The sequence below is a fragment of the Cicer arietinum genome, chromosome 6 (genome assembly GCF_000331145.2).
Source record: "Cicer arietinum cultivar CDC Frontier isolate Library 1 chromosome 6, Cicar.CDCFrontier_v2.0, whole genome shotgun sequence".
Taxonomy (NCBI): Eukaryota; Viridiplantae; Streptophyta; class Magnoliopsida; order Fabales; family Fabaceae; genus Cicer; species Cicer arietinum.
The window spans coordinates 62,396,999-62,417,975 of NC_021165.2; the positions used below are offsets into that span (position 1 = coordinate 62,396,999).

Sequence of the window (20,977 nt, forward strand, 5' to 3'; positions counted from 1 at the left end):
TATATATATATATATATATATATATATATATATATATTATTTAAATATATTTTAACTTTATTTTATCAAATATTGTAAAAATAGTTTATACATTAATGTGTATGTTATAAGCCGTTAAATAAATTGTTTATCCAATCAGGTTAAATGTCATTTTCTTATTTTCACAAATCATGTGTTTGTCTCTATATTATGTGTCAAGTGAATACGGTTTCTAGATATTTATGAGTGGCCAGTCTTTTGAGAGCTACATGCCTAATATTTATTTAGGATAAATTTCATTATGTGAAGCTGAATTAACATATAAAGAGACAATTTGTAGTTCAATTCTGTATATAGATAAACGTGGTAAGATGTAGAAACACATTCAACGGGCTATATATATATAGATATTCCTTTTTAAGTATATTTTCTCATTTAATATAGATATGCTAGATAAATGCTCCTTCCTTGGGTTATATATGTATGTGAATTATTTTATTAATAAAAAATTAAAGCCCGTGTTGTAAGAATTTTGATAGGTGTACCCCACACCTACTTAACTTACACTCACAATTTTATAGTTATTCTTAAAATATCAATCCCTACTTCTTCTGTCCACATGCCACACACGGACATTCTTCACGGTAGACTGCAGTTTACGGTGAATTCTTCATAATTGTATACCGTAAAGTTCAAACAATGTTTCATATTTCTGATAAACAATATTTGTTAAACTAGAGTTTACAGTGAATAAATGTTTTTTTTTTTCATTTATTCACTATTTAACTACAGTTTATGATTATAATTGTTATAAAAGTTTACCATAAAATGTAGTTTACGATTTATTTTTATTTTTCCTTCTATTTCTTCACTATAAACATATGCACTTTACAAGGTAAATGTGGAAATATATATTAAGCAGGTGTGGGGTCTACCTATAAAAGTTCTTGTAAAATTATGTCAGAGTGGTCCAGTTACACAATGGTTGATCCAAAGAGTACAGAATTCAAAATATTTGAATAGTTGTAATTGGAACTATCCAATAATAATGTTATCTGTCACCCTGTCACTGCCAATACTTGCTTCATTTTAAAATTAAATCACAACCATATACCTCTCAAATATAATTGAGTCCCTATACTATAATTGCTTTTAGTAGTAGATTCCTTGTTCTTAGTTCATTTGTATATGGACCCCTAAATGCTCCATTATTTTTCTCTTTTGGAACTATTAAGGAAATCACATGTGTTGTACTAGTAGCTAGCCAACAATTTTCATCCTTGTGGATCAAACAGCTTGTTCAATGTTTGCGTGTTTTTTGCTATATACTCTGTATGTCTGATTCTTATAAATTAAGATACATTAACAATTTTTCTGATACTTTTTTTTCTTATATTACATTACAGATACCTTAACAAATATCACAATTCACACATACCAGTGATACGCCATGAACATATTCACTACATTATTATTATACATAAAAGACAGCATTTACAGTTTGCAAGAAAAATAATTGGAGCTACCAATGATATGAATTAAATAGCTAACAATCACTATCAAAATTCTTTTAAGTAACATCCTAATTTTGTAGCTTCTTGCTTCAAATTGTCACTTTCAAAGGCAAGAAGAGCATTTTCACCAGCTTCTTCACTAGAACACTGCAAAGTTAACTGTTGACAATTTCTCTTAACATGATTAGCACCTGAAATAGATTCTTGGAAACCATTGACAGACCTATTACTCCGAGTTTCATCGTTGTCGTCTTGTATCCGAGCTCGAGAAAGATATTCGATTGAATTATCAGGATTAGAATGATCACAGCCTTCTTCAATATTTATAACCAAATCCCTCTTCTTAAAACTTGAATTTCTCTTGTTGAAGCAAATACTTCCCCATTGAATTCTCTCAGAGAAGGATTTCCTTCCTGTACTTTCTTTGTCAGTTGAAACTCTCTTCGAGTCTTTTTGAGCATCTGCTTCAGTCGCATAATTCCACTCATATCCGCAATTGTAATTATTCATGTTCAATTCAATGGAATGAAGATCGCTGTTTTCCTCGTCTGCATCCTCGTCTGAGTCACTATATCCTTCATGCTCTACATCTCCAACATTGAAATCATTCACTTTCGCTGCATTTTGCAATCCCTGACAAATGTTGTTGAAATAAGACTCGAGATCATTGAATTTTGTACACTCTTGAGAAACATCTTCATTTTCTTCATCTCTAGTTCTCATAAAGTCCTCAAGCTCATTTCTCAGCTTGTCTAACAAATCGTTTTTCTCCTCGAATTGATATTTAGCCTCTGAAAGCTTCATTTGTACTCTCTCCTCGCGCAAAACATCTGCTAACTGAAGCATTTCCCTCTCCTTTTCAACCTCTTCGCGAACTTTAACTGACTCCTTTTTCAGTTCCTCCACCTGCGCCTTATCTTCCCCGATACCTCTAGCTAGTTCATCGCAAATTTGTTCCAATATCTCTTTCGCACGTTTCTCCCTTTTGAGCTCTTTGCATACTTTTAAGTGTGAAGTTTTAACACTCGCCATTTCTATGGCAATCTTCTTATTCAACCGTTCCGTTTGCTTTCTTAATTTCTTCTCCACCTTAAACTCTTCGGCTACATTTTTAACGGCTTCATGAATCTTTTCTCTTTCTTTTCTTTTCCATGCAGCCTTTTCTTCTGCAAAACTCTTCACCAAATACTCAATATCGTTCTGGTTTGAGTTCGTGCGCTCTTCTTGGATTAGTTTATCGATTAGGCAGCAGACCCGATCAAGCTCACTTCCGAGAGCCAAAACGAGAGGCATGGTTGATGACAACCTCTCTCGAAGACACATTTGATTTAAAACCTTAAGAAGCTTCTTCGATGTAGATAGGCCACTTCTAGCTTCCTTCAGACGGCTCTTAACTCCAACCACGCATTTGCCACAATTTTTCTGCATTTCATGTTTTAAATGTAGTTCAGTTCTATGCTTTACAACCACCAAAATAATAAAAAGATTAAGATGCCATTTAGTGCAATGAAATTTTAAATTAATCAATCAGATCTACTTAATTTTTTTGCCTGCTGTTACAGTAAACCGTGTACAAGAAATTTTTTACTATTTCAGAGTGAATACTAATGATAGTTTGATCTGAAATGTTTGTACTCCATATAGATTCTAATAAATAATTGAAACTAAATAATTTCATACTAGTATAATTTCATATGTTATAATAATTTCATACTATTTGGAGTGTCAAGTACCATTATTATAACCCATCTTCCTTTTCATCTACAAATAAACCCCCCAAATTTTGAAACTAAATAAAAAAGGTTAAATAGCTAGGATGATAATTATGAAAATGTTGGACCAATAACATTTCTAATTTAGTATGAAAATTTACTATAAGCACTCTACCTCAATCAAAGTGGCATTTCTATGACCATCCACACCCAAATGAAGTGGATGAGATAACCCTGATACAGTTCTTCTATAGCCATCACCTTCAAATCCTTTCATTCTCTGCATAACCAAAAACAAAAACAAAAAGCATAAAGCTTCATACAAGACCCAATGGCCCAATATAAATAAAAAGGTAAACTTTATTATAGGAATTTACCTCTGAAGTAGGACTATTAGATGGATCTGACAAAAGTGATTTCAACAAGCCTGATCTAGAAAAGCTAGCACCTTTTTCTCTGCTTCTTAAAGTTGTTTCCTTGCAACTTCTCATTTGTTCAAATTCAAAATCCTTGTTGGAAGGATGCAAATCATTGATTTCCCACAAAGTAGCAGCAAGTTTTCTAGCTGAGACAGAAAACTCCTCTTTTTCATTAGAGGGTAACCCAAAACCAGAAGAATGCAAAGTTTTTGTCTTTGTGAGTTGAGTAGTATCCATAGAAGGTGAAGTTGTGTTAGTCTTCCACGTGGGAACAGGGGTGGTAGACCCTCCTTTCTTTCCAACAAAAATAGCTCTTTTGAATCTGTATCTTCTCATCAAAGAAGATGAAGATGAAGAGGAGGAACAGTTTCTCTTCCTGGTTTTGTTGTGTGAATTCTCTTTGAGGCCTTCTTTAAGATATTTTGTCTGATTTTGACACAATGGCATGGTGCTGAAAATTGTGTAATGGAGAAACTTGTGAAATTTTCACCTTCTTTTTATGTCAATGCTTTTTTGGTATATAATAAAGATTTGATGAATTTAGAAAAGTGGGTCATGAAAGATCCTTCTTCTTCTTCTACTATGTTACTTTTTATCTTCTTTTATGAATGTTTAGAGGAGTGAAGAAAGTTGGAACATGACAAAAAATGGAAAGATATGTTTTTGATATGGAAAGAAAGAGAAACTACATGGGTTGTGTTGAGAGAAGTGTTGTGAGAGGGAAAGGGAAAGGGAGAGAAATTGGTGACTTTTTTTGGTGCAAAGTAAAGAGAAATCTTGTGAAGGGGAAAGGGTGGACACAGTTTTTAGTTTACTGGTGTGAAAGTCCCTTAAAAAGAAGGGAAAAGGGAGGATGTGGCAGACACGTGAGGGGCAGGTGTATTCAATTAGGGACATGCATGTGTTTCAAGGTTCAAAGAAACGTCCATCCATACTAACACCATGTGGTGTGAGTGTGTGTATAAATGAATATTGATATAAGAAGGTGGGCCATGTAGATAAGTCTTTTATAATCATTTTAAAGATTAATGACGATTAATAATATTCTTTATAAATATAATTTAACAATTTTTTTTATTTTTAGAATTGAAATAGTAATTTAATTTACATTGGTCCAAAATGAATTAATTTTTCAGAGAAATATTTATTTTTTATATTGATATCAATTGAATTATTTTTTTAATCATAAAAATAAAAAAGACTATCAAATTATATTTTTAAATAGTATTATTGATCATCATTAATATTTTGGATTAATTTTAAACATTAGTTTATCATAATATATGTATATAAATATATTATTGATTTGATTCTTTGCATTGCATTGATTCATTTCCACACAACGTAATACTATATGCTATTAAATATTTCATTTGAATAAAAATAATTAAATTATTTAATTATTTCACATAAATTTTAAAAAAATATTAATACAAAAAAAATAATACTTTTATTAAATTAATTTTTATAAAGTATTGATCTTTATACTATTACCATTAATTAAAGTAAAGGGTACGTAACACAAAGGGGAAAAAAGTAATGTTAGGTAGAAATAAATTATTTATTTTGAAATAAATATTTTTTATAAATAGATTAATTATTGTGAGACAGAACAAGTAGTATACATAGACCAATAGTAATTGAGTGTAGCAAAATAGATTAAACTCTTGTAATATGTTAAATCTATATTCAAATTTTTTATAAGAGAAATATTTATATTTAGTGTCTGACATACATTGAATAAGATTGCGAAATAGATTAACTCTTATAATATGTTAAATTTATATTCAAATTTTTTATAAGAGATATATTTATATTTAGTTATTAATTATCTAATAAATTAAAATTAATTAAATTATTTTAAAAATAAAAATATTAATAATAAATTAAAATAAAATACATTATTAAATTATAAATTAATTTTATATTTTCATTATTATTATAATTATAATTAAAATAATTAAATTATATTATAAATTTCAAAAAAAATACATTAAAATTAAAAAAAAAATACATAAAATTTGTTGCAAAAGATAATAATAACAATTAAACAAAAGGAATATTATATTAATAACATGAAAATGAAACGAAATACATTATATTAACGATAAAAATACATCATATTTGAGAAGAAGAAAAAAACATCAAATTTATATCAATAATGTCCACTTAAATGACCTTCAGTTCCACATCTAGGATGTCGTCGAACTCGTCTAGCTCTCTGAATGAGTTGAGGTTCTTCCGGTTCATCCTGATTTTAATCATTTTTCTCAATGTAAGTTGCATGTGGATTAGAACCACTACCACCTGCTTCCATAAAATTTTGAGGTTGAGGATTATACATCGAATCAAACACATCATAAGCCGACTCAGGAGTTGTGCACTGAGTTCCAAACAAGTTATAGAAAAAGCCCATGTTCTGTCGGATAACCATGGGTTGATATTTCTGACACCGACGGAACGTAATACCGAGTCGGTGGTGGATCATAACATAGAACTTCAATAAGGACGTGTAGGTGAGGTGATAATAAAGACGGTACTGTCGTGTTTTGTTGTTGTGGAGTTGATTGGGAGGTCGATTGCACATGAGGATATGACGACGGTTGTAAACGGGAATCATGGAGATATTGTTCTACATATATAAATAATTTGGTGTGTTGTATAAATCAAACCATATATTTTGTGCTATGACATAAAACACCTACCTTGTACAATGTTACCTTGCAACATGTAATATTGTGCTATGACACAAAACATCTTGTACGATGTTATCTTGTATGATGTATTTTTATCGTCAATTTAATGTATTTCGTTTCATTTTCATGTTATTAATATAATTTTCTTTGTATTTAATTGTTATTATTATTTTTTGCAACAAATTTGATGTTTTTTTTTTATTTTAATGTATTTTTTTTGAAATTTATAATATAATTTAATCAGTTTAATTTAATCAATTTAATTATAATTATTTTTAATTAAAATTATAATAATTATTTATTATAATTAAATTATAATAATTATTTATTGTAATTAAAATTATAATAATTATTTATTATAATTAAAATTATAATAATAATTATTTATTATAATAATAATAATAAAAAAATATAAAATTAATTTATAATTTATTAATATATTTTATTTTAATTTATTATTAATATATTTTATTTTTTAAATAATTTAATTAATTTTAATTTATTAAATAATTAATAACAAATATTAAAAAAAAATCTAGTTGGGATTATCCTATAACAGTTTAAAAATTATTTCTTTAACTAGTCAGTTTCTGAAAAAACGACTTTCTACTTAAAAAAATAATAATAATAAGAAACTCGCATTAATACTTTAAAAAATAGAGATTTTAAAAATAAAAAAAAAATATAAAAAGCCTAGTTCTTATCCTTCATCTCATGTTCCTCAAATCTGTCATCACTTCATCTATATCACCATTTTCCTCTTGTCATTAGTCCTCGAAGACATTTAATTATTTTATCTAATCTAATAAGAAGATCAATCCTAACAATTATGTTGACACACTTAATTCCAAGATGATTAATCATTGTCACGTGTATGTGTATGTATTGATGCATTGAATGCTGAATTATTAGTGATCTCAAAGGGTAATAAACATATGAATGATGCTTTGTCAGAAGAAAAAGAAAAACATATGAATCATGAATTGTCTTCATTATTTTGTGGACAGCAAAACCAAGGTATTAACCAAAACCAATGGGGGTGAATAACCCCTCCATTCATCCTAACAAACCGGTTGCACTACTTGTTACAATTATTTGGCTTTCATACGGTCATTCAAACTATCTTATTTTTAATTTAATTATAATTATAATTTTAATCTTTTATTTTTATTAATTTATAAAATTCATTTTTTTATTTTAAAATTTTATAATTTTGATTTTTTATTAGATTTTTTAATTTAAAAATAATAATATAACATATTTTAAATGACATTGTATATGATAACATAATATTAAAAGATTAATACTTATGAAATTGTAATAAAAAAATTTAAAAATTTAATTTTAACTTCTAAAATTATTTATTTTTATAATTCAATTAAGAATATATAATTAATTAATGCATCTAGATAGTTATAAATTATAACATCATATATCACATCATTTAAAATATATTAAATTATTATTTATTTTTTCAATTAAAAAAATGAACGAAAGCTCAACACTATCAAATTTATCATTAATTAGATCAAAACTGTAATTATTTAAATAAAAAATTAAAGATTTTGTATTTGGATAAAATAGAACTAATCTATAACATACAATTAAAAATGAGAACTTGATCCTAATTCTAATGATTCAAATTTATAATAGAATGTATGACTATACCTAAATTAGAGTGGCTTCTAAGATGACAACAGAGTATATCGCTATTTGAATATCATTTAAAAATATAACAACGACCATTCTAACTAACTAAAAGTTTATAATATTACATATTAATGTAAATGAAATGGTGATTCAATCAATATTGAGTTGACAAATAACAACAACAAAAAATTAATATTTGTATCACAAATCGCAATTTATATATATGTTCTATTATTTTAATTAAATCATAAATAATCATTTTATTATCTCCATCGTAAACATGTGACTGAAGGACTTTGGATTTCTATTGAAAGATAGTTACCAAAATTTTGATTAATTTTCATTGTATATCACATTTTATACTTCTTCTTAAAATCACTTTGATTTGTTTAAATTTAAATTAGATACAATTATAATATAATTACATATATATATCGATCGTCCGATCGAAAATATTAGATAATTTATATTTTAAAATTAATTTTAATTTTATTATTTTAAAATTAAATATTAAACTTAAAATTTAAATCGTCTTATATTATTCACACGATAAGATAATTCTAAATTTATATCCGAGTGAGGGTCAAAACAATTTGAAAGAATGGAATAATTATTGAGGTAGCTGTCTAATCTAATGTATATCTCTTAATTAGAATTCCCAATCAATCGTATCAAGAAGTTACGGCTTCCTTGGAACACACAACGAACACAGAAGAGAAGGACACCTGGTGGGGGCCCCTAACAAACGGCTCAATATGTATTTTAGAAAATCCAATGGTCATTAAGGAATTAACAGTAGTAGCTGTTGTTATATGAGGGCCCCACCAAAGTTTGTTATTAATATTGTTTTCATTTGAAATGGGAACATACGGTGTGGTTTCATAAGGACATTTGGCCGTTATGTCTGGAAGTATATGCGGCAATATGCACGGATTTTGTATTAATAACAATGTTTTATGTTTTAGCTTTGTTCATGGGGCATGTAGCTTTTATTGCTTATTACATTCCTGTTTGCCATGTTGATATTGCCTAATGTTAAGATCCATTGTATCTGTTCAGATATATATATATATACCTGCAAGGACAGAATTGAAGAAAGCTTTTTGTAGGGGAAGGAAAATTGGTATATGTTATGTCCCAACTGAGTTTTCTTCAAAGCTAATTGAATTTGTGGATTGGCTTGAAATTGGTTGTTGGCAATAGTGTATGTGATTTGGGAGAGACTGATTTCAATATATAAAAATTATTTGATATTTTAAAGATAATTGATAATGTTTCTGATATGTATAAGTTTATAGTCTTTTGATCTGATTTGTTTTTATGTTCACAGTACATATATTTACACATAAAAATATCACTAATTTTAATACTTTCTTTTTACAAGGCATTCAATATGAAATTGCCGAGACCTTCGGTTCAATTGAAAAATTAGTGAAGAATCAATAGAGTAAGGTGGAACATTTTACGGCAGGGGTTAAAATTGGATGGTTAGTAAGAAATCATTGAAATTTAAGTCATGTTTTCAATTATGGTTGTTAAAAATTGAATGATAGAGACTAAAATTACATTTTTTTAAATATATTTTAGATTTTTTTTAATAGATAAAATGATATAATTATACATAAAACATAAATATAATTGTGAAATTTTAAATTTAAATTTGAGATATGATATTCAAACTAACAATATCAGTATTTCAATTAAACTAAAACTTAAGAACTATTACAGATTGACTTTAATTGAGAAATCAAAATTACATTTAACCTTCATATAATTATAATTTATGCAAATGTCAACAAAGAATATTACTAGTATAGAATATTTTATTATTTTTTGTTTGATAATCTAGTGGCCTCCTCCTCTTATTCTATTCTCCTTTCTCTTGATCTTGATGGTTCTTCATTTTTTTTACCAAAGTAGAGTGATTTAATGCTAACTTTATTTGAAATCACACATCTTAATCATTTCTTGTTCTCTTGTATTTAAATAAGTGATTTTCACACATATTTCATTTTTCTTTCGATTTTTTGATTTCGTTCTCTTTGTGCGATAATGATGTTTCCATTTAAATGAATGAATAACATTTTTAATTAAAAAAAAATATTAATATAGTGCACGTCCTAAAATGTGAAATATCAAATTGAATGATCTTTTCTTTTTGAAAGATTAATCAACAATATTTCAAATATTTAAGGTAATATCTTGATTGTAATTATATTCATTTATTTTTCTATGATTTAAAAAAATATGTTTGACTTTTACGATATTTTCAACGTAGAATTTCTAGAAATTCACTTTTAAGTTCTAAAGTGGAAGCATATGTCAAAACAATTTAATGATCCTAAGATGATTTTCACTTTAATTTAATAGATTTTTTCTTCACTAAATTTCGTAGTTTATAAATATACTTTCATACGCTTTATCTCTAAGATGAAAAAATCATGTTAAACAGGTGAATTCATATCATTTTTCTCTGTAATGTGATTTTTAAAATTATCACATAAAACTATTGTTAATCGTCAAAAATTAATTCTATTAGACATCCTTGACAATTTTCAAAGTGTTTTTGTACCTGGAAGATTAATCATAGACAATGCTCTAGTTGCTTGTAACAATTTTAATTTATGAGGAAAAAAACTATCGATAAAATTGATTTTGTGGGTTTAAAATTTGACATGTCGAAAGCCTATGACCGTATTGAATGACCTTTCCTACAAGTTGTTCTCCACAATATGGGCTTTTCTCATTCTTGGACTTCTTTGATTATGGGTTGTGTTTCTTTAGTATCCTTCTCAGTTCTTTTGAATGGTAGACCTTGTCAAAGTTTCACTTCTCAAAGAGGATTGGCCCTTGTCTCCTTACCTTTTTTATTTTATGCACATAAATTTTTTCAGCTCTTATCTATGGGGTGCACGAGATAGGTGAAATACATGGCATTAATATTGTTCAAAGAGCTCTGTCCATTTCCCATCTTTTCTTTGCAGATGACAATTTCATTTTTTACAAGGCTACCCACACTAATGTTGAATGCTTCAAGAATATTATCCATTTGTACCAAGTTGCTTCTGACCAATCCAGTAACCTTGACAAGTTTAAGATCTCGTTCAGCTGAAATGTTCATTTAGACAGACAAATTGGATTCCAAATATGGATCCCAAGTACTTGGGCCTTCCCTTATATGTAGGGAGATCCAATCAACAAGTTTTTGACTTTGCAAAAGAACGATTTTTGAATAAGCTAAAGGGTTGGAAAGAGAAGCTCTTATCTTCGACAAAAAAAAAAAGATGTGGTCATCAAATTCATTGCCCAATATATTCTCACGTACAACATGAGTTGTTTCCTCTTACTTGTGGGTTTTTGCTATCAAATTGAGTCCATTATTAAGCAATTCTGGTGGGAATACTCTTAGTGCGAGAAGAAGAAAATTCACTGGATTAATTAAAGTACGTGCTATAAACCTAAATGTGTAGGGGGCATTGGATTCTGCAACTTCAAAGCTTTCAATCTTGCCCTTCTATCCAAACAAGGTTTGTTTACTCTTTCTAAACCCAAGTCCTTGCTTAGTATAGTCTTTAAAGGTCTCAACTTTTCGCGGGGCTCCATTTTGAAGGCTCACTTTGGGTATTTCCCTAGCTTTAGTTGGCAGAGTATCCACAAAGCTCTTTGGATTCTTAATAAGGGTTGTCTTTGGAAAGTTGGTACAGGTCATTCAATTAGTATTTGGGAGGATAATTGGTTACCGCTCCAAAATGTGTACCTAATTCTAATTTATCTAATGTTTCTAAATTAATTTTGCAGGACCCTAACACGTGGGATTCTCAACTTGTCAACTTCCTACCTTTTGAGCCCTCTCAAATCCTACAACTTCCTCACCCGGCCTCACATCGACATGATCAAATCATTTGGGACCCTCATACTAAGGGTATCTTCTTGATTAAGAGTGTCTGTCATTCTATCAAAAATTGGGAAAGCTCAGAGTCCACTCAAAACTCCTCACATGATGCTAATTCAAAGGTTTGGAAAAACCTTTGGAACTTACAAACTATTCCTAAACATATACATTTGATTTGGAAGATCTGGCATAATGCGATACATGTTAAAAAGAACCTCCCCAAGAAAAATGTTGATTGAACTGTTGCGTCCCAGATGCAACCTATATGAGGAAGACATTGGCCATGGTTTTTGCGACTGCCTTTGGGCTCAACATGTTTGGTTTCATCCCCAATTGCGAATTAGGTTTGACAATTTATCTTCATCTTTAGTCTCTTGGCTTACTGATATTATTTCAAAATTACCAGTTGATATCCTTGAACAAATTTTATTAATCTATTATAGTATTTAATACTCTCGAAATAACTTATGTTTTAAAGGAAAACATTTGGAAGTTGACGAGACGATTCAAAAAGTCTTGCGAGTAATCACATATTTCATACGGCTACTGCACTCTCGCCTTGGAGCTATCCCTCTATATCAAGAAACTTCCCCCACCAACTAGTCACGTGCCTCATACAACAACTATAAGATCAATGTTGACGTTGCTATCCCAGTCCAAAATACGTGGAGAATTGGAATAATCATTAAAGATATTGAAAAGTTTGTATCAGCAATCAGTACTTGGAAATTCGGTGCTCTTCCAGACTCAAACATTGTGGAAGCTTTAGGAATACGTTTTTCACTCTACTTTGCTCTTGATTTAGGATTTCATCGTATCGACGTGGAAGGTGACTCTTTTAATGTCATTCAAGCAATTCATGGTTTTACTATTGATAATTCTTATTTTGGTTTAGTTGTTAAAGATTGTCGCCACCTTCTTAGACTTTTCAATATTACACGCATTAAAAGGAGTGCTAACACTTCTGCCACAACTTAGCTAAACATGCTTTAATTTTCTCTAATACTATTTGAATTGAGGAATGTCCTCTTTGTATTTTCTCTTTTATTGCAACAGATTTAGTTGTTTAATAAATTATATTTTCCATCATAAAAATAAATATATTCTCCCTCATTTCAACATCTCATATACCCTTATTTATGCACTTTCACGTAGAAAAATGGATTTCAATTTTATGAAACCCTATTTTGAGATTCATTAAATATGAAACTCTCTGCTAAGATTCTATTTTGGTAAGATTAAAAATAAGTTATAAACTTCGTTTGGTAATAGTCATTTATAAAATTATAGCTTATAGTATTTTTTGATAAACTAATTCAAGTAGCTTATAGCTTATATTTTTAAACTTATCATTGTAACTAAAATAAATTTTTAACATTTATAATTTATTTATTATAATTTAAAATAAATAAACTACCTAACTAAATAAAAATATATCAAATTAATAAATAATTTATTTATTATAATTTTATATTATTTATAAATAATTTAAATATAAACTGTAAATAATTAATAATTTAAAGTAACTAATTTATTTATTTTAATTTGAAATAAATAAGATAGATAAATAAGTGAAAAAAAATATCAGATTGATAAATTTTAAAATAATAAAAAAAAAGTAAATGTTAAGCTAATACTTTTAAGGTATTTTAAACATTAATTTATAAAATTTATTTTTAATTAAGAATATTGCATATATTATTTGATATTTTAAACTAATTAAATCATTAATTTTATCGAACAATTCAATTAATTTAATAGTTATTAGCTAATTTTACCAAATAGGTCCTAAATCTATCAAACTCAAAATACACACGGCATACTAAAATGATATTTTATTGATAAAAAATCTCCAAGAAACTCAATTGGAGAGAGATAAATTTTTTTTGACAGGATGGAGATAGATACTTTAGTATTAAAAAATTACATTGAATTATATACATTTAACTTGAATGTGTTGAGTGAACTCCCTAGGAAATTAATTCTTTGTTAGATTACGAATTTTTATTGGTTTTAAAAATATTAGATGCATAAAGATATTTTTTTCTTGGTCAATAATTACTCTATGATTTATGATGTTTATCATTTCTATTCAGCATAAGTTATGCTCATAATTTGTACTTGTTACTTTTTTTTTTTTGAAACGATTGTTACTTCTTAGTTCTTACCTAGTTTTTTTTTAAACGAATACAGTAATAATAATATACAACATTATGAAGGCATTACACGAGTTTTTTCTAGTAGGATGGAAACGGTAGCAAAGATACATGGTATATTACAAGGCTGAAAATGATATAAAAAAGCAATAAAATACCACATAAGTTATTATGAATTAAAAATCAAAAGTACTCCTCAGTCCTTCCCTTGAAACCAATTTGGCCAAAAGTGAGGGAGATGAACAGTCCCAAATGCCAACAGATCAGCCATAACCTGTTCATTATTTTTGCCTTACATTATGTCAAGACTCAAGAGGGACAATTTCAAAAATGCAAACAATTATACTATTGTTTATATTTAAAAAGATAACTTCGATAAATATCAACGGTCCCATGGTCTAGTGGTCAGGACATTGGACTCTGAATCCAGTAACCCGAGTTCAAGTCTCGGTGGGACCTATTTATTACTTTTTTGTATATTCTTCTGTTTATTAAGAGTATGTTTTCATCAAAAACACTAATAATTGAAAAGAAAATTTAAAAACTAGAAATTTGGTCAAACTAATAAATGAAAAATAACATCTCGGGATAAATAGTTCAATCTCAACATATCCATATTAACATACGGTTATTTTATGAAAAGTTTAAGTATGTATCACAATATAAAAAGACATGTAATTTAATATGAAAGAAAAAACATTACTAGATTATATAAGGAATTAGAAATATAACACAAAAAGAAAAATAAGATGGGTGAGGAAAATGACTAACCAAAACTGTGAAGTGAGAGCAGGAGGGGTTGGGAAGTGAGCAAGTTCAGTTCCAATGCTATCAAAGAAAAGTCCAGTCAGACTTTTACCGTCGATAGCCGGTATGCTAGACGGTGCCAACCAACCAATTAACCCAAACCCAATCACATTGAAATCCCTCCGCAGCCAATCCCTCTGGAAGCTTTCCACCATCATATGCCATCACAATTCACAAATAATGTCACAATTTATTTAATGAGATTTCTACCGGATGGTTGATACACCACAATTATTAATAAAACTAATAAATTTTCTTATTTTTTTATAAAATTATTTGTCATGTACGGTTCTACCTCTAATATCTTTAACTATTTATTAGAAGTTAATATACAAATTAATTCTTGAATTTTATAAATTGATAAATATATTATTAATATTGTAAAATATAAATTAAAATAATTTATGTGTAAATTTTTATTGTTATATATTTTGATATGTGACTGTAATTGATTATGTGGCTTATTTACATTAATTTTACATCATGTGATCTTTTCTAAGACAAAATTTAATGATGAAATTAGTTATAATAAAGATAAATTTGTGAATAATTGTAATTGTGCATTGACTAATTATAGACAAAATTAGTCTATAAAAAATTTAAATTTTATAAAAAAATTAAGTTGTATTATGATAAATTGATATGAGATCAATGTAAATGAGTCACATATTCAATTAACATGTCACATTATAATCTCTAATAATAAAAGTTTAAATATAAATTATTTTAATGACTATTTTACAATTTCAAAAATGTATTTGTCAATTTATAACATTCATAGATTTATTTGAGTTACACTTACAATTTGAATGACCAATGTTTTTATTCACTTCATTTATATTTCATTTCACATTTTTTTTTCCTAATAAATAGTTAGGGATGATTTTGCCAAACCAATAATTAATACTATTTTGAACTTTGAATCAACAAAAAATATCTAAAAAATGATATGAGAAAGGAAATGACAAAATTTGATTTTAGAAATTTAATTTATATATATCGATAGATGTAAAACTTTTATACACACTTGCATTTAATCAAATCACTATATGATACCACTTTTTGGATTAATTGTTAAAATATTTCTACAAATACCTATTTACTATCTTTTGATCGGTGGTATATGTAAACAAATTTTACACTAGAGAATGAAAATTAATCTGATAATTTTGAAAACCATACAAATAAATCTTATAATAAAAATTACCATGTAACCCTCCCACCATTTCCCCGTGCCATAGCTTGCCTCAAGCGATTCCTGGCCATCACTTGTGGTTTCACAAACCCTACAGAAAAATTACAAATACAAGCATATTATCACAAAATGATGCTTAATTATATATATCTTGATCTTATTATACATTTTACAACATAACATATACCTGAGGCGAGACGTGATGCGCCACCCATTCCTACGACGGTTGCAAAGGTGGTTGTTGCCATTTTAGATCTAATCTATGGTTTGGATCTGAATCAGATATATGTGAGCAAAGTTATGGTGATGGTAGATTTTTTGGTCCTTGTTATTATTGTTTGTTTTCTATGAAATTGAATCCTTCCAAATAGATTGGGTTTGGATTGCGTTTTCGTGGATGCGGTGGTTACTCAATGATGTTGTGACACATTGGAGACTTTGGGATAAAGTGGGGTCTATACCAATCCCTTGCTCTTTTTCTTTTAGACACATTATTAACCCATTGGGCGAGCACAACTTAACACTATGCATAAACCCACCTAAATTTATTTGATTTGGGTGGAAAAAAAAATTGTTTGATTTAGGTGCGAATATAAAGATTTTATGAAATTAAAATTTAAGGATAGAGATGAGTTTAGGGTGGAATTTTCTCCAAAATTAAAATTATTTAATAATTTTTTATTTTATTATATTAATTATAATAGATATAACTTTTAAATTATACACCAGTGTAAAGGATCCTTTGCAATGCATGAGTTATTCTATTGCACATAATAAGAATAATTTTTTAGAGAAATTTTATAAAATTATATTAACTCATATTTATTATAATCAAAATTCATATAATTTTATATTAAGTACTTTACGCTATACAAAAATTGCATTTACACAATAAAATATCTCATTACCTAGAAAAATAAATGTATTTTTTTTAGTAAAATTATATATCGTACATATTAAAATTAATAATAATTATTATTAGTTTTTTTACGTATTATATTTTTATTTTTTATTTTTTTAGTAGGTTACCATGGCGGTATGCATAGAAATATATGCATAGTTAAATTATCCATGTCATATACGAATAAACGTTGGCAAAATAGATATATTTTTTTTTAAAAAAAAATTATTATATTGAGAATATCATTCATTAACTATAAAAATAAATGTATTTTTTTTAGTAAAATTATATATCGTACATATTAAAATTAATAATAATTATTATTAGTTTTTTTACGTATTATATTTTTATTTTTTATTTTTTTAGTAGGTTACCATGGCGGTATGCATAGAAATATATGCATAGTTAAATTATCCATGTCATATACGAATAAACGTTGGCAAAATAGATATATTTTTTTTTAAAAAAAAATTATTATATTGAGAATATCATTATATAGATCCACAACGAACAATTTTTAAAAAATAAAATTGTGCATTAAATGTAATTTTCCATATGTATTGACTATTGACTTGTAAAATACTCATCTCTGTATTTGTTTTGTTATAAAATGCTCATCCTCTTGTCTTTGATATATCATTAATTTTTGTGTGGAAGCTTCTATGGTCCCGTGTTAAAATACATCCTCGTGTCTTTTAAATATATATAGATACACAACGAACAATTTTTTAAAAATAAAATAGTGCATTAAATGTAATTTTCTATATGTATTGACTATTGACTTGTAAAATACTCATCTCTGTATTTGTTTTGTTATAAAATGCTCGTCCTCTTGCCTTTGATATATCATTAATTTTTGTATGGAAGCGTCTATGGTCCCGTGTTAAAATACATCATCGTGTCATATATATATATATATATATATATATATATATATAAATTTACTTTTTTAAATTAATTAAAATATATATTTTAAGTCAATTTTGTGTTCAAATTAATAGCAAATGATTTAAAATATATGTTTTTAACTCGTTTTATGAACCGACTTAAAAAAATTTCGTCTCGTTAAATCAATTTAATTTAACCAAGTTATATGCTCTTCTTTTATATTCTTCTTGCTTTCTGTTTTCTACTCTCCTCTCTTCTCTTCACTATTCTTCTTCTCTACTGTTATAGTATCATTTATTTTCTACTTTCATTATCTATTTTCGATATCTCTTGAAACTTGTTATGTAAATTAATTCTTTTTTGTTTTTTTCTTCGTATTTTGTTTTTTTATTATACATTTATGTGTTTTTTTAAATAGATTTTGTTAAAACTTTAGATGTTTGATTTTCAATATTTTTAAAATTTGAGTTAGAAAATTTATATTGTATTTATTGTGCATTTTTATGAACATATAATATTTGTTGATTTTTTTTTTAAATTTGAAAATATGTAACTACATTTGTTGTGTATTTTTAAAAAATATGTTAATTTTTATATTTTAAAATATTTAAATTTAAATTTAATTTTTTTAATTAATTTTTGTTTTAGTAAATTTTATTTTATTTTATCTTCTAAATCATAAATAATTTAATTCTAATTTAAATTAAAATAATATTTCAATTGATTTAAATAAGTAAAAAAATTTAATTTTTAATTTTAATAAAAGTGAAACTTTTTCAATTTATGTAAATTTAAAATAATTTATTTAATTACATAAATAATTTAATGTAATATTTTATAATTATTTAATTATATAAATAATTAATTTTTTGTTGAAATATATTCATATTATAAACTTTATATGAATTTTTAATTTTAATATATGAAATAATAGTGCAATTATTTTAAATGAATTTAAAATAAAGATTTTTTTTTACTATGATCATTTTCGAGGGCTTTAGCCTAAGAAAATGATGTGACATGTGAGAATAGTGAGGGCCCTAGCCTTAGAAACTTCTCTAATACGTGATGATAATGAGGACCATAACCTAAAGAAACAATTTCACATGTGACTTTAGCGAGGGTCTCAACTGTAAGAAATTTTTTGAAACTTCAAATATGTGAGAACTTTATCCCTAGGTAATGTATGATGGTCTCAACTGTAGGCGGTTTTCGAGGGCTTTGACCTTAAGAATTATATATTCCATTTCTTTATTTAAAAAATATTATTTTCAAATGGCTTTAGCTCTTGGTATTCATTGATGATTAGTGTGTATATATATATATATATATAAAAGATCTACGGTCTAATTAAAAACAAAGTGTATATCGGTATTATAAGAGTTTTGGTACATAGATGACATGTCATTTAATTATTAGTAGTTTAATTTTGATAATATCAAAACATGTTAATTTTACAAACTATCTTAGAAGTCTCCATATATATATATATAAGGAGCATATTAAATCAGATGAATTTTATAGTGAGAATATGATGGGATCAAATCTTAACCACACGACCATAATGATCATTTAAAAAAATCACATAACTTATACTTCCAATCTTGACTATTCATGTATGGTTAATATATGGTCGAACATTTAATCTTTCTATTATAAAGTTTCTCTCTTGTTTGATTATATATATATTTGATTATATATATATATAGACTTCAAGAACTTAATTGATGGTGAGTACTATATATCACATGATGAGTCTTGAGAATGTTGGCCAAGAATTGGATGAAGCCAAGAAGGCTCATTATTGTTAGTATAAGGCATAAATCAAATTCAATTATGCATATTAGGTGGTTATGTATAAGGAGACAATAGGAAGTCTCCTTTAGTAGCTATTAGGGTCGGTGAATTAAAAAAATATTGGCACTAATTTTAAAATTGTTATAATTATTTAAATATTATTCTCTTTATATTTTTTATTACGATATCATTTATAATCAAGATTCTTAAAAATATTATATTCAATAGAAATCAAAATAAGGTAATTTAATCTATTTTGTGACTAAGTAGATCACATATAAGATTTTAATATTTTTAATTTAGAAGAATTTATTTCAGCAATTGCAACAATAAGTAATATGTTCAGCAATTGCAACAATAAGTAATATGAATAGTCAATATTATTATATAAGATATGTACGCATTAGGAAAAGAATAAAAAAGTATTTAACGAATTCAATAACATTTAACTTGATGTTTATTTAAGTGTTAAAATTTTTCTAATAATTTTCAATTCTTTAAATAAAATTTTACTGTCAAAATAAATAAGTAAGTATCATATTTTAGACAAATTTTAATAAGATGTTCACAAATTGTTTTGAAGTTACTATCAGATTCTTTATATTTTTCTATGTACTTAATCATAATTTTACTAACTCTATAGTTAATTAAACTTTTCATATCGTATCTTATGAGTTTCAATTTATATAAGATATATATAGAGAAAATATGAGTGTTCAATTATCCATATTAAAATTTTAATTTTAGTGTCTCAGTTAGACTCTTCAACTGTTAAAATTATGGCAACAATCATTTAATTTTATTCTTCAATTTATTAAATCACATGTATTTATTTTAATTTATGTTGTTTATAATTTTTTCAGTAACTCTTTAATATAATTTAAATAATATAAAATTTATTTTAATATTTATATATAAACCTTAATATAAAATATATCTTCTGGTGTACCTAAAAAATTGGAGTCATGTGCAATCTACCTGCGTGTGTCCTACCACTAACTGCTCTCAGAGGCTTGAATGTAGCAACATTCTAGCATGTGTTGGTGGCAGTAGCATTTGAATGAAGATGGGTTGGAATTATGAAGAATAAAGTCGAGGGGCAAATTAAATTATCCAGATTAAATTGAAAAGGCAGAATTAGAATTTTGCAGGTTAATTAGAATGGCATGATATGTAGATCACATTGTATTACATCATGAAAGGAAATTAATATAAAGATAACATGTTTGTTGAAATTGGGGGTGGGCGAGATTATACATTACAGACTATGGTAATTCGGTTAACAGGGTTGTCTTGGTGGCCAATATGGTGTCATTTTCGGCCACTTAAATGTAATCATACCATTAATTTGTCTCTTTATTTAGTTAGTCG

At 26.7% G+C, this 20,977-nt stretch overlaps 2 protein-coding genes, 1 long non-coding RNA gene and 1 other non-coding gene across 4 annotated transcripts; 2 read left to right on the forward strand and 2 right to left on the reverse strand.

Moving 5' to 3' along the window:
• Positions 1–1,423: 1,423 nt before the first annotated feature.
• On the reverse strand, positions 1,424–4,450 carry LOC101500564 (uncharacterized protein At5g41620-like). The gene is made up of 3 exons (XM_004506147.4): positions 3,583–4,450; positions 3,381–3,485; positions 1,424–2,915 (listed from the first exon to the last, which is right to left on the reverse strand). The coding sequence occupies exons 1-3, from the start codon at positions 4,069–4,071 to the stop codon at positions 1,539–1,541; spliced, it is 1,971 nt and encodes a 656-aa protein (XP_004506204.1). The 5' UTR covers positions 4,072–4,450; the 3' UTR covers positions 1,424–1,538.
• A 6,107-nt stretch (positions 4,451–10,557) lies between these two features.
• Positions 10,558–12,988, forward strand: LOC101500364 (uncharacterized). The gene is made up of 3 exons (XR_190046.4): positions 10,558–11,497; positions 11,769–12,206; positions 12,341–12,988. It is a non-coding gene; the product is annotated as an uncharacterized lncRNA (long non-coding RNA).
• A 1,067-nt stretch (positions 12,989–14,055) lies between these two features.
• Positions 14,056–16,508, reverse strand: LOC101500027 (photosystem I subunit O). The gene is made up of 4 exons (XM_004506146.3): positions 16,208–16,508; positions 16,033–16,111; positions 14,790–14,969; positions 14,056–14,292 (listed from the first exon to the last, which is right to left on the reverse strand). Exons 1-4 carry the CDS (start codon positions 16,266–16,268, stop codon positions 14,202–14,204), a joined length of 411 nt encoding a protein of 136 aa, XP_004506203.1. The 5' UTR covers positions 16,269–16,508; the 3' UTR covers positions 14,056–14,201.
• TRNAQ-CUG (transfer RNA glutamine (anticodon CUG)) lies at positions 14,406–14,477 on the forward strand. Its single transcript has one exon. It is a non-coding gene; the product is annotated as a tRNA-Gln (tRNA).
• Positions 16,509–20,977: the final 4,469 nt, after the last annotated feature.

Excerpts from the sequence above, each read along its gene's own strand:
- LOC101500564 (XM_004506147.4), bottom strand. The coding sequence starts at position 4,071 with ATGCCATTGTGTCAAAATCAGACAAAATATCTTAAAGAAGGCCTCAAA. Across the intron at positions 3,486-3,582 it reads CTAATAGTCCTACTTCAGAG|AGAATGAAAGGATTTGAAGG; the intron begins GTAAATTCCTAT and ends TTGGTTATGCAG. Across the intron at positions 2,916-3,380 it reads GAAATGCCACTTTGATTGAG|AAAAATTGTGGCAAATGCGT; the intron begins GTAGAGTGCTTA and ends CATGAAATGCAG.
- LOC101500027 (XM_004506146.3), bottom strand. The coding sequence starts at position 16,268 with ATGGCAACAACCACCTTTGCAACCGTCGTAGGAATGGGTGGCGCATCA. Across the intron at positions 16,112-16,207 it reads CGCATCACGTCTCGCCTCAG|GGTTTGTGAAACCACAAGTG; the intron begins GTATATGTTATG and ends ATTTTTCTGTAG. Across the intron at positions 14,293-14,789 it reads GCTCTCACTTCACAGTTTTG|GTTATGGCTGATCTGTTGGC; the intron begins GTTAGTCATTTT and ends AATAATGAACAG.